The 17,108-nt window shown below is 49.7% G+C and overlaps 2 protein-coding genes across 3 annotated transcripts; both read right to left on the bottom strand.

Annotated features, from left to right (window-relative positions):
* Nucleotides 1–232: 232 nt before the first annotated feature.
* CDC34 (cell division cycle 34, ubiquitin conjugating enzyme) lies at nucleotides 233–12,707 on the bottom strand. Its single transcript, XM_084614200.1, has 5 exons — nucleotides 12,391–12,707; nucleotides 6,346–6,432; nucleotides 4,882–4,979; nucleotides 4,222–4,356; nucleotides 233–1,191 (listed from the first exon to the last, which is right to left on the bottom strand). Exons 1-5 carry the CDS (start codon nucleotides 12,565–12,567, stop codon nucleotides 981–983), a joined length of 708 nt encoding a protein of 235 aa, XP_084470326.1. The 5' UTR covers nucleotides 12,568–12,707; the 3' UTR covers nucleotides 233–980.
* A 1,490-nt stretch (nucleotides 12,708–14,197) lies between these two features.
* On the bottom strand, nucleotides 14,198–16,955 carry TPGS1 (tubulin polyglutamylase complex subunit 1). 2 transcript variants are annotated; one of them, XM_084614771.1, is made up of 2 exons: nucleotides 16,527–16,955; nucleotides 14,198–15,786 (listed from the first exon to the last, which is right to left on the bottom strand). In XM_084614771.1, exons 1-2 carry the CDS (start codon nucleotides 16,850–16,852, stop codon nucleotides 15,255–15,257), a joined length of 858 nt encoding a protein of 285 aa, XP_084470897.1. In that variant the 5' UTR covers nucleotides 16,853–16,955; the 3' UTR covers nucleotides 14,198–15,254. The 2 variants fall into 2 exon arrangements, with proteins under 2 accessions (XP_084470897.1, XP_084470898.1); XM_084614772.1 differs by having other exon boundaries at nucleotides 16,557–16,955.
* Nucleotides 16,956–17,108: the final 153 nt, after the last annotated feature.

Genomic DNA, 17,108 nt, shown 5'->3' with positions numbered 1-17,108 from the left:
ACCCCCAATTGCTGTTGTAGCCTTGGAAGACTTGAGATAAATATTCAAGTCCCACAGGCAAGTCTCTAAACCTCAGAGGCAGAGCACCACACCATGCTGAGGCAGCATTCCCTAGTGTTCACATGCCACACGGCTATTCCCTGAAAGTACTTTATTAAATACTTCGCAAAAAACAGAAGCCAAAAGATTGAAAATTAACGCCCCCCCCAGTTAAGAACTAACACCCCCCCCCCCCAGGCTTGTCAGCGCAGCCCTGATGTTCTGCCCTGGAACACTCTTCACTTCTCCCCATCCCCGCTAGCGTCACACTAGGCTCCACTGCCCAAAGCTAGGCAATTGCAAAAGAGAGGCTCCCATGTACAGTGGCAGAAAGCAGCTAACCTACTCTCTAGGGCCTAAGACTCCAATGCTGGCCGGGCAGCCTTTTGAGCATACTGCCCTCTGATGGCCTGGATTGGTTTTGCAGAGCCACACCAGGATGAAAAAGCTGAATCTTTAAAAACGAAGTGCAGGGGAGGGACCAGTTACTGCTATCATAGACTGCAGTGAACTAGTCATAAGCACACACATTTCCCCAACCTCTCCACCTCCTGCAAGTAACCTTTCACCAACACTGCAACTTCTCGGAAACTATTTCTCCTGTGCAGGATTTAAGACAAAGACACACATCCCCAAGCGCCACACATGATTTGCCAGGTTGTCTGTCACTGTCTCCTTAGTGTAACTGGGCTTGCTAGGTTCCCAGCTCAAGGTGGATTTCTAAACGCTCCATGTATTCGGCCCCCCCCACGCCATGGAAGTTTATAAAACAGGGTTTTTACAAAGACAGTTGTGTTTTTTCCTTTACAGCAGAACAGTCTCCCTGTGAGGTAGAGAGTTAATTTCAGGGCTGACAGATCCTAAATTCAAGCCAGTTTGTGTGTCCTAGTTGAGGTAAAATTCAATAGTTTATGATAAGTTTTGCAATTGCCAGAAGGGCGTCAGGATTCCTCATTGCCAGAATCATCCTCATCGCCATAGCAACTGTCTGCCTCCTCCTCCATCTCATCATCCTCGTAGTAGTCATCGTAGAAAAGGTCTGAGCCTTCATCCGGGGCTGGAGTCTTGGTCTTCACACAGTACTCTGCCAACGTGGTGGGGACCTTCACACCATCCCGTTCAGCATCCACCTTGGTTCCCAGGACTTGCTTCCTGAAAGGGGCAAGGAGCAGATGAGAATAGGGCAGAGACATGGAGCAGTTATTCACTCAAGGTGTGAAGGCCAAGAGAGGTGCCAGCCCTGAAGGCTGAAGTCTTCCTCAGAGCTGGACATACTTCTCTCTTTCTGGCCTGCCAATGGGCACTGATGCATGCCCACACCTCTAGGGATAAAAAGGGCAGGTTGGTCTCCAGGGTCTACTCAGGCATGAGATGGGTGTGACAGAGGCCCACTGGTCATTCACTATTCTGCGTCAGCAGCTCTTGTCAGGTCTGACATACTCACTATGCCAAACACATTGTCATAGTCTGCATCTAAACTGTCTCTGGTAAGATATCGTTGGAAAATGAGTAGCTCACTGATCATTAATATTATTGCATGGTGTATGTTCAGGGATCATACGAAGAGTCATGAATATGTGCTAGAATTATGTTTGGCAAGCAATACTATAAGCTCAATCTGCCTTAGACAAAGGAACATGTCTTTGTTTGTCTGACCAGCCTGGTTGTCAGGTTGAGACAATAAAGGCATATTTACATAAAAGGTAAAGCCACCAACCTAGGGAGATAGGCTCCAGAGGCTGACCCTGAGGTCTAAACCTCACGTAAGTAATTGAATCAACTGATTTATAATACTTGATCCATGTTGTATACAATATTACTGTAAGATCTTTTATGAAAGCTAATGACACTGGCAATTAAGATCATTGTGAAATCTATGAAGTAACACAAAATGAGGAAATATCGATACTCAATGATATCATGCCTTAAAGAGAAGACAGCTATTTACCTGTCTCTAATGAAATTAAGCAAGGTGTGACCAAAAAAATGGAAGCTCAATTTACATATGAATCAGTAAGGGGATAGGTAGTCCACCATCAAGGAAGACCAACATGAAGTTATCCTGAGTCTGGGGAACAAGCAGTGAGTTTGTGAAAACAGAAAGAGAGAAGAAGCCATCTTGTCATCCATCACTGGACAGACATAAGGGGCCAGCCCAGAGCTCTTGCAAGCTGATAAAGGCGGATGAAGTCTCCAGGAACTGAATCTAAGTGAGATACCTACTTAGGGAAAGATCTTCCAACTATGAAGACAAGGGAAACCAGCGCCTGTGGAAGATCCTGACTGGGAGTCAGCCATTGTTGGAAAGAAATCCACCTTGAAGCGAGACTGATTTGTTAAGTCTTAGTCACTAGAAAGCTTTTTTCTTTTTTATTTGCTTGTAACCATCTCTACCTTCATTTCTTTTACTTGGCATCATTTAACCCATGTCCTGTTAGTAAACTGGTTTTATTTTAATCTAAACCAACCTAGTGCTGAATTTGAACTGAAGGGATTGTTAACTCCAGTTAATGTGGCAAGCTGCTGGGTACTGTTTCTTTAAAGGAACAAACTAACCTTATTACTTCTGAGCGGTCCAGGAAAGGGCTGGACATTTCAGGGCAGATGGTTTTGGGGAAGTTCAGGACTCTGGGTATTTTGGGGTCACTTGGCTAGTAGTTGTAACCAAGGCTGGTGGGGATTGAGACTGTGGTGTAACACGCAGGCTGCTGGAGTCAGAGTTGCTGATCCACTGTGTGAGCTCTCCAGAGCAGGGCCTGGGTGTCTGCACTGAGATCTGGTCCACGTCTTTATGTAATGCCACAACAAAACCAGCCGAGCCCAGACCCTATGTTGTGTGACTAAGGTGAAAATCTTTCCATTACTATTCCACCCCCAAAACCCTCCAGGTCTTGAGCCATGTATTGGTGCCTCCCTAGCACCTTTCAGAGGTCAATTCCGTTAAACATTTATGCCTCACAACGCCTCTCCCATTTTAACCTGAGGTACAGGGAAGGGTAAGAGACCTGCTCCGGGCCCCACACTAAGTCAAAAGGGCAGAGCAGGGCCTAGAACCCAAGTTTGCAGACAAACACAGCAGAGTTTCCCCTCTAGACCACCACTTCACACCCAGCCCAGGCCCTTTGCCATGCCTTCGCTAGGCTGCATGCAGAGTAGGATCTGCATTTTGAGACCTTTGTATGCTTTGTTCTCTGCAAAAATCCACATCTTATGTTAAGTAGTCCCCAACCTTCCTGGTAGCAGTGAGCTTTCACAATGTTAACCAAATGGGGCGTACAGGGCTACAGCAACAGTGGAACAAGAATCCCGCCTGCATTCAGTCACCTCACAGGTGTTCACCCCTGTGACGAAGCGGGACTGTTCTTAATGTTTCCTCTGAATATTGTGGGGGTGCCTCAGTTTCCCCTATGCAGTTCTTAAGTATCTAGGCGGTGGGATAACGGTGTATGATCGTTGCAGAGCCCTAGAGGGCAGGTGTGTGCAGGGGTCTGGACACAGAGAATGGCCAACACCCTGTTTCCTGGCAACTGATGGCCTGAGCCCTTCCCCCCTGCAAGGTGAGAGCTAAAGGGTTGGAGAACAAAGGAATCAGGTGACCTGGCCTGGGAAAGGGACAAAGCCCAGAGGAGGGGGGGCTGGAGAGAGTTTCAATTGCGGCTGGCTGGGGACATGGAGTGAAGTGCAGACGTGGTTGTCTGGCTCACTGCCCCCCAAAATGGACCCGGCTGAGGGGTCCTGTTCTCTGTATCTACAAGCTCTGGTTTAGACCATGTTCCTGTCATCTAATAAACCTCTGTTTTACTGGCTGGCTGAGAGTCCCGTCTGACTGCGGAGTTGGGGGGCAGGACCCTCTGGCTTCCCCAGGACCCCGCCTGGGCGGACTCGCTGTGGGAACCGCACGGAGGGGCAGAGGAGGCTGAATGCTCTGAGGTCAGACCCAGGAAGGTGGAAGTTGTGTGAGCTGTGTGTCCAGGCTGCTCACAGAAAGGAGACTTCCCCAGAGTCCTGACTGGCTTCATGGGGAGCAGTTCCAGAGCATTGCCGAGGGACTCCGTGACAACCCCAAAGTCTATGTGGGACCATTTAGATAAACACTCCGAAGCAAGGTAGTCTAAGCAAGATGCTTCCCCCCTCTTGTTTGAATGCAAGTTATGACAAGCTGGAGCTCAGCTTGCCACGCACCTGATGATATCTGTGTACTCCCGATCCTTCCCTTTGCTGTCCTTCCACTTCCTGTACATCACAGAGGCATCCACATTTGCGGGTGAGAAGGTGTTGGGCTCATTGAGCAGCGAGATCACACTCAGAAGGATAGTCCTGAAAAACAGTTAACAAGCGGTAAGAGTCAAGAGAGGAGCTCGGCCAATCTGCACCACCCAGATCTGACAGGGACCAGAAATCACAGTATCTTCTGCATGGCAAGGAGTTTAATAGAACCCAGTCAGTTTGCAAGAACAGCCACTTGCAAGAGTGTAACATTACACTGCATGTTACAACAGTGACCACTTCCTAACTCCCATAAGCAGGTCAGACGCCATGACCTTCTTAAGCTGAAGGAGAAAGTGAATGCCAGTGAGAAGGCAAGCTGGTCTCTAGTGCATGAAAGACCTAAATTCCTTTGCCAGCTTATGCTGCCTTTCAACAGTGCTGACATCCAGCCTGTAAGAAACTGATTTGCCTTTGAATTTCAAAAGAAATTAAATCCAGGTATTTCCTGCAACCTCTAAGATTAGAAGGGCTTTTCCCAGCTGTTTCCTTTGGGCACCTTCTCCACCCTCTGCATCAGATCTGCTAAGCATCTCACATCCAATGCATTCCTTCCCTCCCTCCTCGAGGCCTTACCGTACATTCTGGGTGGGGTTCCATCGCTCGGAAGGCAGCTCCCCGCTCTGCGGGTCATCCACTGGAGGGTGGAGAATTGAAATACAGACATCGCCTGTCTGAAAGCACACAGAGAGTCTGCTTACTCAAGTATCAGAGGGGTAGCCGTGTTAGTCTGTAGCCACAAAAACAATGAGGAGTCCGGTGGCACCCGAAAGACCAACAGATTTATTTGGGCATAAACTTTCGTGGGTAAAAAACCCACTTCTTCAGATGCTCCTCATTGTTTCTGCTTACACAGGCACTGATGTCCCAACCCCCGACACTCCAAACTGCTCTACAAGGTGGTTGATTTATTCTGCCTGTTGCCCTGTTTGCTCACCTCCCCTTTTGCTTTCAGGGCAGATCTGAGGAAAATACCACCCAGTGGCTTACAAGTACCTGGGAACGGACAACCAACCACTGTTGCCAATGCCCAGAGAAGAGCTAGGATCAGTTTAGCTGTCCTATCTTCAGCCACATCTTGTGGCTGAAGATAGGTCAGCTTGTGGGACCTCAAGGCTCTCCTGGCCTCCCCTAAGCCAGCAGCTCAAGCAGATTTCAGTTAGCCTGAAAGACCTCACAGAGCAGGGAGTGAGGTGTCTTGCTATGACAGGTCCAGCAAAGAACCTCCCCAAGCTGAACCGTACTGAGATGTGCCTATGGGCTGAGCCAGTACAGATATGATGTCCTGGCAAGGCTCTTTCGGGAGAGGTTCACTCTGATCACCCCTACAGTGAAGATTTAGAGCACTGATCTAAATCACACCCACTACCCACCTGCCAGCCCTTAAGAGTACTGGAGATTGCCAGTTACTGCAGGACAGGTAACGGACTTAGCAATGAAACCCCCATGAGTCATTTGCACAAAGCACTGATCTCTGTCCTGGGACACTTGGAGAGAAGCCCTCCTTGCCTGCATGGGCCGTATCCCCCAGTGTTCTGAATAAGGCACAAGTACACACAGAGCACTGAGTACCCTAAATACTTTCTGCAGCCAGCCACAGCAGGTGTGCATCGAGAGTTCTGCAAGTCGCTCGCTCAGTATCTCCCCACGGATCTTACAGGGCATGACCACATTCCAGCCAGGAGTTGTGGGCAAATACGGTAAACATGGAAGGCTGCAAGACTGGATAGACAGACTAGTTCTGGAACTGATTCCAAGGAAGGAGATGAACTGTCTGAGACCAGGACAAGCCTGGGCTAGCTGCTGTGTTTCCAACACAAACTGAGAAAGGTACAAGACACTTCCAGGAGAACCCCAATGTATTTGCTTAAAACCCTCCTCCACTACAAACCCCAGGACACGTCAACACAGACTCATGTTCGACACAGCACCGAGGATAATACTCAAGTACAATCCATAGGGCTTGGTGCCACTTCAGCACTAGACTAGAAACCCAATCTGTCCTGGGGGACAGATGAGAAGATAGTCCATGCGACATACCTCATAGATGTTAGGGTGCCACATTTTGGTCAGGAACCTAAAGGCAGGGGGCGAATAGGGATAATCGATAGGAAACCTGAGACGAGCCTGTGAAGAAACAAAAGGTTCGTTAGTGGCAGTGGTGGGGTGTCATGGCCATGCTGATGCTTGTGGGGGAGCTGTGGGGCCCCAGCCAAGTCTATACAGAAACCCAGATGAGTTGTGCAGGCATGCAGCCCACGTACGCCCCCCCTGGCACTCTGCACCCAGAGAGGAGACAGACCCCTTCCCCTGCACCTCCAACAAGAAGTGACCATCAGGCCTCATCCAGCGGGAGCACCAGTACCACTTCCCATGCAGTTATTAAGTCCAAAGCTCCCAGCTTCTCTTTACTACAGCTGAGTCGGGGAGGAAGCACGGTTGAGCACAGGCCCAGAAAATTAGAGTACTATCCACAGCTGAGTTAGACTGGGACCTGGGGCAAGTCACTAAGCCTGTGCCTCTTTCCCTAGCTGGGAAGTGAGGATGATAGCTTCCCTGGGGATGGGGTGTGTAATTGGAAGGATATGACCACTGCTCATAATAAGCACTTTCAGATCTTTAAGTAGACAGTGGTACGGAAGGTCAGATGTAAACCAGCTCAGAGGATTTTAGGCACTTTCAACTGTCTCGGGTGTTAACAGGCCCCCTGAAATCCCTCCCCTTGGAGAAGTGGAGGTCAATCCCTCCAGCTCTAGTGGAACAGCTTTGCATTGCTGGACAGAAGCCATGTAATCCCATACCCAAGCCTTATCCCCTAGGAAGGGGAGTGCCTTGCTACTCAGCAATCCTGGCTGATGAAAGAGGCATCCCTATAGTGTTGAGGCATCCAGGAAGATATTGACAAGAACACTGGTGGTCTGAACTTTGGCAAAGATTCAGAGTGGAGGACAGGGAGACCTCCCAGGCTGGATTTATGGCACTTTTTGGAGGGGACTTTCAAGAGATCATGGCAGTCTTGCCTCCTTATCATATCTGCTTCCTTGTATTCCCCATCCCATCACCAAGCTTCCCCTTCCCGCTTCAGGAGATCCAGCAGAGTACCAGGTTTCTACCATTTCCCAAGCGCACACAATTCCCTCTAACACCTATTGTTTCCTCCCAGGTGAGGGATGAGTCACTGCTCAAGAGGCCAGCCAGGTATGGCAGAAAAAAAACAAACCAAACCACAAGACTCTTGTGGCAACAGGAGGAAATGCCAAGATGGTACCAGAAAATTACCCTTCGGACAGTACTCTTGTCATACAGGCATTAGGGCACTGCCCATGGATCAAATTATTTTCTCCTCAGATCTATGGAGGGGAATCTTCAGACAGCCATGCAGCCTGGTAACTAGGTCAGATTTGCTGACAGTCACTATGTTTACCGGAGAGACAGTGAGTGACAAACTTTGTTCCTGTGACATAATAATAGCTCTTAAGGCAAGAACTTCAGGCTTTCTGCCTAACAAGTTCTTCAGGGTTAATTCCTTTAGAAATAGGAAATAGCTAAAATGGGTTCAGCCTCTCCCCTGTATCTAGAAAGATGGACTTCACCATCCTAGACCAAGGCAGCCCCTCAAAAACCCTGTTGAAGTTTGGATGAGAATTTGCTGTTCTGGGTCTTCTTGTTCCACACTCTGAAGTGAAACCAGATTAGCACGCATGCATACAAACAAACAAGAGATCAGCAGAGCCAGCACAACGAAAACAAGCCGGGCTTTTTCTTGGTTGACAGGAATACAGAGGTGGTTATAAAAGTTGTTTTATTTCAAAAGATAAATTCAGTCTGGGGCCTGGAGGCAGATCTAGCCAGGACTGAATAACATTTAAAGGAACACCATAAACCCAGACCCTGTCTAAAACTTTCAACTGCTATAGTTACAAGAGTTTTGTTTGCCCTTTACAGAACTTCAAGAACCATTCCTAGATCAAGCACTTTGCTCTTCCTGAGCAGTTTCACGTTCGGACCTTAAAAGCGATTTACAAAGATTAAGCCTCACGTCAGGCAGCAGGTAAATGTCACCATTTTACAGATGGAACAGTCAAGGTACTGATAGGTTAAATAACCTGCCACGTTAATGGACTGTGAGAGTCAGGAGTATAACTGAGGAATCCTGATCCCAGTCATGGTCTCCAACAGCATTCCTTCCCAAATGCTAGTAACAACATAAAGAAAAGAGCTGACAATGTTATATGGTGGTGACAAGTTTTGTTGAAAAGTATCAGCAGTTTATTCAGCAGCAGCCTTAGAGGATAAATGCAGAAGCCAAGGAGCCAGGCAGGCTAAGAGCTGCCATGAAATAAGATCTTATCCAATCCCATGAATGTTGGTCCATCCTGGGACAGACTTGGTGTTCCTGCAGTGTTGCTGGGTCAGTCCCAAGATATTAGAGAGACCAGGTGGTATCTTTTATTGGACCAACTTCTGTTGTAAGAGAGGGAAGCTTTGAGCTTCAACAGAGCTTTATTTCAGGTCTGGGAAACTTTCACAGATTGTCACAGCTAAATAAAAGATGGAACAGATAGTTTAGCATAAATTAACACATTCCAAGGGACCACTCAAAGTGAAGTGGCCCATTAACAGCCCTCTAATAATAGGGAGAAATGAAGGGGGAAAAGCAGCTGGGGGTTGGGGGGGTGTTTGCTAGTGGTTACAGATTGTTATTCCATGTTCCTTGCACTTGCCATTCCGCCCTGCCCCCATTCCCCAAAAAGGGAATTGCAGAGAGACAGTGGATATGTGAAACATGATGCTGGTCTCAGACACCACTTTACACCTGAGCACAATCAGCTAAATCTCATAGGACATTCTGAAATTAAGGCGCTTGCTCCCAGTCCAATTTATTAACATGAAACAAAGAAAACAGCAAAAAGAAAAGGAGTACTTGTGGCACCTTAGAGTCTCTAAGTTTTTCTTTTTGCGAATACAGACTAACATGGCTGTTACTCTGAAACCAAAGAAAACAGCCTTACTCCCATGGTGGTAGTGCTCAGACAGAAATAGCTCAAAGCATTAAAACCAAGTGAGCAGCTAGAGCATGTCTGCACAAAACCACCACTGGTTGAGAGACCCAGAAATCTGTTAGGTCTGTTGGTCAAAGCTGCAGCTAGAAGAGCTGAGGTTAAGTATTAACTGTCAGACTTCCTATGTGACTTTAAGAAACTTGCTCAACTTCTGTGCCTCAGTCCCCTGATCTGCAGAATGGGAATAGTACTTTTCTCCAGTATGGCTTAGCTGTCTGTAAGCTACTTGTAGATCCCCAGCTGTTGTGGAGAACTGGGGCTTTGTGATTAATGCAGGTTGATTTAATCCCTAAGAATAGCTGGTCCCCACTGAGAAAGACCAAGCAAAAACTGGCAGGGGAGCATACTTCAGTTGCTAAAAATAAATCCCTATGAATTTTGCACATCAGTCCAGCTCTCTAGCAAACAGAGCCATCACAATGGGGTCCTCTTGCAGGCAGTAGCAACAGGGAATCCAAGGATTAAAGTGGGCCATGGAGACAGACTTTCACTCAGCCTTCTGAGTCACGCATGAAATCACATGCAGGATGGTGTGTGGGAAGCCAGCAACATCCCTGCCAAGTGCCGTAACCTTCCCTGTAGAGCCAGGACTTCAGTCTGTTGGCACACAGACTTTCCATGTACATTAGAGCCATAAAAAAAAGACACACAGCTTCAGCGATGTCACTGTGTAGCCTAGGGGTGATGCGCCAGCTCTGTGGGGATTTCCAGAGGCAGGTAGAGGAGTGCCAACAGTAGGCTGCACACAGCAACAGAGCATGCAGCTCTCAGAAAGGACAGCACAATCACTGACAGATGAAATGGCAAGATTAAGGTATAAAATGTGTTGTAACTTTCTGAAGTGCTTTTCAGCAGAGTCCCTAGGGTCCTGTACATGAGAGTTGAAAGGTAAAGCCTGTTAAGGAACAGCGCCAACTAAAAATGCTTCTGGCTCAGTAAAATAATCTTTCACTGGATAGCATATTCTCACCTCATCCCACCTCTGTGGTCCCAGACCTATCATCCCAACATAGTCCTCATTCAGGAAGGTAATCACAAAAGTGTCCTAAACCTTGTCTGTAATTACCACCTGAACAACACAGGATGCTGCCTTACTTGGCCATCAGGTAACAGATATTAATAGATTAGCGTAAAACACAGAGATATCTGCTTTGTCACACTGGATTCAGACAGCCTTTGTTGTCCCACCCTCCCCAAAATGGGCCTAAATTTGATCCACAGTTCAAATGGCTTCCTCCTCTTCTCCCCATCACTTTTCCCTGCTAAACTCAATCCTCAGTCACAAGTTAGGTCTTGGGTCAAAGAACTCTGCACAACTGTGAGGAGGAAGGGGGATTATTACTGGGTCTACTGTCTCTTTAAATACATTACCATCTTGCATTCAATCACAGTCCTTTGTTTGACTATCCTGTTCTCCGGAACACAGAGAAAGGGGCGAAAATAAGGAGTTGGGACTTAGAAACAAGATTTTTTGCATAGCTTCATATTGTTCAGGCACCCTCCTCTCCACATGGACAAGGCCGTGCAGTGAGCTCTGGTCAGAAACAGCAGAAATTCTCAGAATAATCCCCTTTGTTTTGCTATCGAGGATCAGAACAAAACCTTCCAGAGGCAGAGAGTTCCCAAGAATGGGATCCTTGAAAACAGCAGCACTTTGCTATGAACTGTGCATGCTGACATTAACACAAGTTCAAGGAGAAGTCCGCCCCTCCCCCCCACATGCAGGGAGCCTAGTCTATTGTCTGTGGATCAAGGTATTGGATTAGAAGACAGCTACAAAGGGGAAGGCAAGAGCTGTTGAGGGGGTATGTGTAAGAATTCAACAATTCCTAGGGGAGCCATCAGAGCCTCACACTGAGAGGGGTCAGGCAGGAGACTCATCTACAGTTTAGATTGCAAACCTGGAATCGCAGTGGCAGATTTGCCTGCCCAGGCACAGGGAAGAGGAGCCTCTCAGGTTCTTGGGCCCAGCTGACCTTAGGCTGACTCACTCCCTGGGCTCATTTCCACTCAGCCATCCCCAGGGTTGAGAGAAGGGGAAGGAAGGAGACTGTGCAACTTCCCGGATTGCACAGACTCAATATTTACATACACACCTCCTCTACATGTCACTCAACATACACACACACACACACCCCCACCATATCTCCAGGGGCCTCCGTTAAAACAGTACCCTCCCACCCTTCTTCCCCAGAAGAAGGACCGACACTGTATCACCGAGGAACAGCTCACTAGGCCTGAACTACGCTTCTCCATATGCAGGGCCTGAGTCCTTTGTCTCCATCTTGGAGTAGGGTATGAGGGGCTGTGACAATGCTAGGAGACCCTCACACCCCCTACAGGACAGCAGCAGCCCTCCAAATGCTAGACAGAGGGGAAGCAGCTCCTAGGGGATGCAAAAAGGGGTTCCTCCAGTGGTCTCTCCTCTACCCATGGACCAGGTGGGGAGCAGGTCCCCAAAACTACTGGGAATTAACCCCCCCGCCCCAGGAGAAATTACCAGGAAAAGCAATCCCCACCCCAACTGGATCCCTCAGCCCCCTCCAGCTCCCAGGGCAGCCACCCCAGTACCCCACCCAAAAGAACCAGAGGACCCCCCGCATCGCTCTCATTGGAAAAGCCCCTCAAGCTTCGCTAACATCCTTTGATGTCACCCCACTAAGGGGCAGAGAACAGGAACCCTCTTAGTCGCCGCTCACTGGGCCCCTTCCAGCCTCACGGGACCTGTCCCAAACCCTACGGGACGACCCCCCCCAGCACCCCTGGGCAATACCTCCCCCCAGGCCAGGACCCCCGAATCCCCATGGGACGACATCCCCAATCCTTCTGGTCAAGCCCCCCCCGCCATGCCCCACCACAGGGCCCCCGAAGCCCCACAGGACGACACCCCCTCCCCCAATCCCTCTGGGCAATGCCCCCCCACGGCCCCCTCCTGCAATCCCCACGGGACCCTCTCCCACAGGCCAGGCCCCCTCCAGTGGACCCCCCCCGCAGGCCAGGCCAGGCCAGGCCCCCCCCTCACCTTGAAGTACCCGCCCTCGTAGTGGGTGTTGGGGGGCCCGAAGATCGCCACCTCCCAGTTGTACAGGTCGCCCTCGTCCACCAGGGTGACCCGGAACCCCTCCACGGGCTCCTCCTGCAGCCCCTTCAGCTCCAGCAGCAGCGCCTTCTGCGAGCTGGGCACCAGCGGCCGGGCCATGCCGACAACCGAGGTAGGCCGCGGAGAAGCCGGGGACTCGCCTGAGCACGGCGGCCGGGCGAGCGGGATGGCGCCTTGCGAACCGCTTCCTCCTGCCGCGGCCGGACTGAGCCTCTCGCGCGCGCGGGGCACGACGGGACCTGTAGTTCACTGAGTGGGGTGGGGGGGGAGCGACCCCGCCCACCGCGCTCGCGCTAACCTATGGGAGACTCAGGCCCTAAGCGTGGGGGCGGGGCCGGACGCTGAGGGACTCCAGCTCCCAGCAGCTTTTGCGAGGGAGGTAGGGATTTGTGACTTCACGGAGGGCGGGGGTAGAGGAGGAGATACCGCCCCCTAGGGGAGGCGGGGAGACAGACACTAGGGAGAGAGGCGTGGGGAGGGGTAGAGTGTGAAGGGGATTTGGGCCCGGGAAGGGGGGGGGGAAATCAGAGCAAGAACAGGATAGGGGTGGGGAGGAAGGCGGGGACAGGAGCAGTGGGGACTGTGCGGGATTTAGAGGGGCAGGGTCTGAGATGGGGCTGGGGTTCTGTTTCAATGCGTAAACAGGAAACGCTGCAGCAACTGGCTTTGCTGAGAATACAACAGGGCTGAGCGGCTTGGCACAGCCCCTTAGTATGGCACATGTTCTAGGAAAGAATCAGGGTGTATTTCCCAATGTAATTTGGCATTGGGCTTCTAGCTGGATAGCATTACATCCATCACATGCTGCGCCGTAACAAGACTTCTAGTTTACTCCTGTTACAGCCCCAGCTGGGCAGCAGAGAACAGAAGAAAGAGGCCCTGTACAGCCACTGAGTCTGTGTCCTGAACAGCCTACACATGAAGTGTTCTTGAAACCCCTCAACCGCCTTGCTCAGGAAGGGAATGCAACAAAGCTAACATCAGCATTTGCTGCTGTAAATGAGTTGAGAATGAGCTCAGCTGCCGTGTGATCTGTTATACGGGAGGTCAGACTAGATGATCACTATGGTTCTTTCTCTCACCTTAGAATCTATGAGTTAGCTGCTTAGGGCACAGAACCAGGACCCATGGGTTGTATTCCCTGCTCTGCCTCACTCACTAAGGCACCCCATGCAAGTCAAGAAAGGTGGCCTCTAATTTTGGGTGATCAAATTCTAACCTCAGGGACCTGACTGGCAGAGCTCCTCTTAGAATTGTGGGCGCTTAGCATCTCTGAACAAAATGAAGCCCTAGCATAGGTACTGGAATTAAGGGTGCTTCCTTACCCCCTGGCTTGAAGTGGTTTCCATTATATACAGGTTTACAGTTTGGTTCAAAGAAAAGGAGGACTTGTGGCACCTTAGAGACTAACCAATTTATTTGAGCATGAGCTTTCGTGAGCTACAGCTCACTTCATCGGTTCAATGACTCTCAGCACCCCCACTATAAAAACTGTTCCAGCACCCCTGAGCCCTAGATGTTAAACACTGGGCATCCAAAATTAGAGGCCACCTTTCAAAGTCTCCCCCTCTGTTTCTCCCCCTGCTGCCCCTTTTACAAAATGGGGATGTTTCTTAAATTCACAGGGGCTGCCAATGCTTTGAAATCCACACAGAAAGGATGCTATAAAATGCAGCGTTGCTGACAGTAAAGGCTACCATGCAGTAAAGAAAGATGTTTACAGCCAAACTAAAAGTTTAAACAGTTTAATGTCCTCTAACAAACAAATAATTGCATGAATAATTATAGATCTAAACTCACAAATAAATAAGATGTGGTCCAACCAGCATCGCCTGTTGAAGTAAACGTAGCAAGGTGTATTAGCCCATAAGGGAATTAGAACTTATCCTGTTTTTGCTTCATTATTTGGTGTTTAAATTCCAAACTTACTAGCAAATCTGTAATATACGGCAGTTTTGCTTTATAGATTACCAGTCAGGTATGATCTCTGTTTTTGAGGGTCCAGATTACAGGATGCAGTTTAGTAAATTGCAATATGAGGAAATACTCTGAATAGTTTAATGCTAATATAGGGTTCTGAAATTCAGCCACTGGCCAACACAGAACTAGCCTCTGCTTTTGATGAAATCTCATTTCTTGACAGATATTTGTCATCTTACCTATTTAACAAAATTACATCACTTAACACTGAAATAGCACTTTAGAGCCTCCAAGTGCTGCACTTACTTGTTATGCCTCACCACAGCCCTCCGAGGAAGGTATTACCCCCATTTTATAGACAGAAAAAACAGAACTTAAGTGACTTGCCCAACGTTACAAAATATATCAGTGGCAGAGCCAAGACCACAGCTCAGAAGTCCCTAACTCCCAGTCCTGTGCTCAGGCCATACTGGCTCATTTTTAGTTTCTAGCACTGCCCTGTAATTCCTGGGCTTCCCTGGATGTTCCCCAAGCTATAAGCAGAGGTTTATAATAGTTATTGAAAATAAACAGGCATTTTAAAAAGGGAGGGTCTCAGTTCTGGATATACAAGCCAGCAGATCAAATGCTACAGGTGGCTGACATTTAAAGTGTTCAGGATGGACTTAGGAGGTGAATAGGAAATTTAAGACAAGCATTCTCTAGTCAAGTAGATCCAGAGCTCTTCAGGCCAGGACAGGACCTGGCAGGCCCACCTTGCTCCTCCTGTGGCCTACTGAATTCCCAGGATTTGGTGTTTCCCCACAATAATCTACTCCGTTTGAAGCATAGGAGAACACAGGGAGTGTTGTCCCCACTTGAGAGTGTCAGTCAATGGGTTTTACTTTTGCAATGAATAGGGCTGTGGCTTTCATTAGAAACTCTTCCCTGTTCATGAAGGAGCAAATCTTCCTCTCTAGCAATGCTTTGTCCATGGCCAAAGCCAAACAGTCTGGTCCCAGTTTGGAGCCGGCCTCCAAGTAACGGATGGGCACAGAGAAGTCGCTGGCTCCAAGAGCATCTTCCAGAGTGCCTAGGACTGCCTGGCAAACCCTTTTATCCGCCACGCCAGAACCATCATCAAGTACATCGTACAAAGTATCAGCCTTGGCCACAAACTCAAGAAGCACGAAGCAGCTGAGCACCCCATAGCGGAAGACATCGAAAGGCACTGCCTCATGGTCCCGGCACTGGATCTTCCTCAGCAAAGAAGAAACAACCTCTTCAGGCGCTTCCCCATCTTGGCAGATCTTCTTGAGCAACTCACTGTAGATTTTGCCATTGACACCTGGCTTCTTCCTCCTGCCCCTTGCACTTAGGCACTCGTAAGCCATGCTGACGTTGTTGTTAAAGGCAGTCCTGCCATGACACACAATCAAATAATTTGTTAGCAGGCAAGGTTGGGTCTGGTGCGGAGCGGGAAGTTCCAAGTTACAGATCCATAGCTAAAGCAACAGTTACCAAAATATAACTGGGCGAAGCTTGCAACAGCCCAGTCCATCCAGAGTTCTGGATACATTTTCCAGCCATGCAAGATGAATTATACTGAACAACATTGAGCCCCACACCCACTGTCTGCCAACGCTCCATCCTCTTTAATCCAGTGCTCTGGACAGCAAAGCAAGGCAAGCAGGTTTGCTTACTCTTCAGAGTGTATGATATGAATAGCACTTAAGCTTATCTGGGCCCAGGGATAGTTTCCCCTCACACCTGATTTGCAGAGCATCAGTCCCCTGCCCCGCACCTGCTGTGCAAGGCTGTGGCACCAAGGACAGAATAGTCAAGGATGAGCAGGCCAAAGGCACTGCCAACCCCCATTGGCCCTGCTCTCTCAGCAGACTGTAGAGACTACGACCCCTGGCATGTGCGGACCCCCTTAACCAACAAGAGGGCAGGAAAAGCCCAGTATTAATACAGCCATGAAGACTACAAGTCCCATCATGCATTGCTTACCCTTCAGAGCAGCAGCCTCACAAAGACGACTACTCCCAGAATGCTCTACTCGCCGGCCCAGAGAAAGTTATACCGGGCCTGGCTTGAGGCATGCCGGGAGTTGTAGTCTCGCCCCGCACCCCCGTCCTCCAGCTCACGCTCCGCACCTGTGTGAATGGTGGGCCAGGCGCACGTACCACAGGGCCCGGGCGAGGCGCTGCTGCTGCCCGTGCCGGTCCCCGGCGGCACCGCCCTGGGGGCCGCTCAGCACCAGCTTTTCGAAGTAACTGGCCAGGAAGGAGACGGGCTCCTCGGGCCGGGCCTCCAGCACCTTCAGCAGCGCCTCCCGCACCATGGACGTCACCCCGGCTTGGAGCAGGAACTCGGCCTCGCTCTCTGGTTCCCGGCCTCCAACTCCCGCCCGAACCGGCTCCACGAGCCCGCTCCCGGTCGCCGGGACCGGAGCTGAGCGCCGCTTCTCGCAGGTCGCCATCTTGCTTGTGGGCCGTGAGGCTACTCTACCGCCATCTTGACTGCGGGCTACCAATCAGTTGGTGAGGACCCGTCTGTCCGACATATTACTTGCTCTCAGCCAATCAGTGGGTGAAGAAGACCGTTGGTCGCCATCTTGCACCCCTGCAGCCAATCAACCGGCGAGGGAAGCCGGTGGCCGCCATCTTGCTCAATTCTAAGCCAATCAGAGAAAGCGCTGGGGGTGGCCATCTTGACTGTGGGCAATGAAGCGTGGT

The sequence above is a fragment of the Lepidochelys olivacea genome (assembly GCF_965140295.1).
Source record: "Lepidochelys olivacea isolate rLepOli2 genome assembly, chromosome: 25".
Lineage (NCBI taxonomy): Eukaryota > Metazoa > Chordata > Testudines > Cheloniidae > Lepidochelys > Lepidochelys olivacea.
Note: the sequence above shows the minus strand (reverse complement) of the source record. Positions and strands in the feature narration are given on the sequence as shown.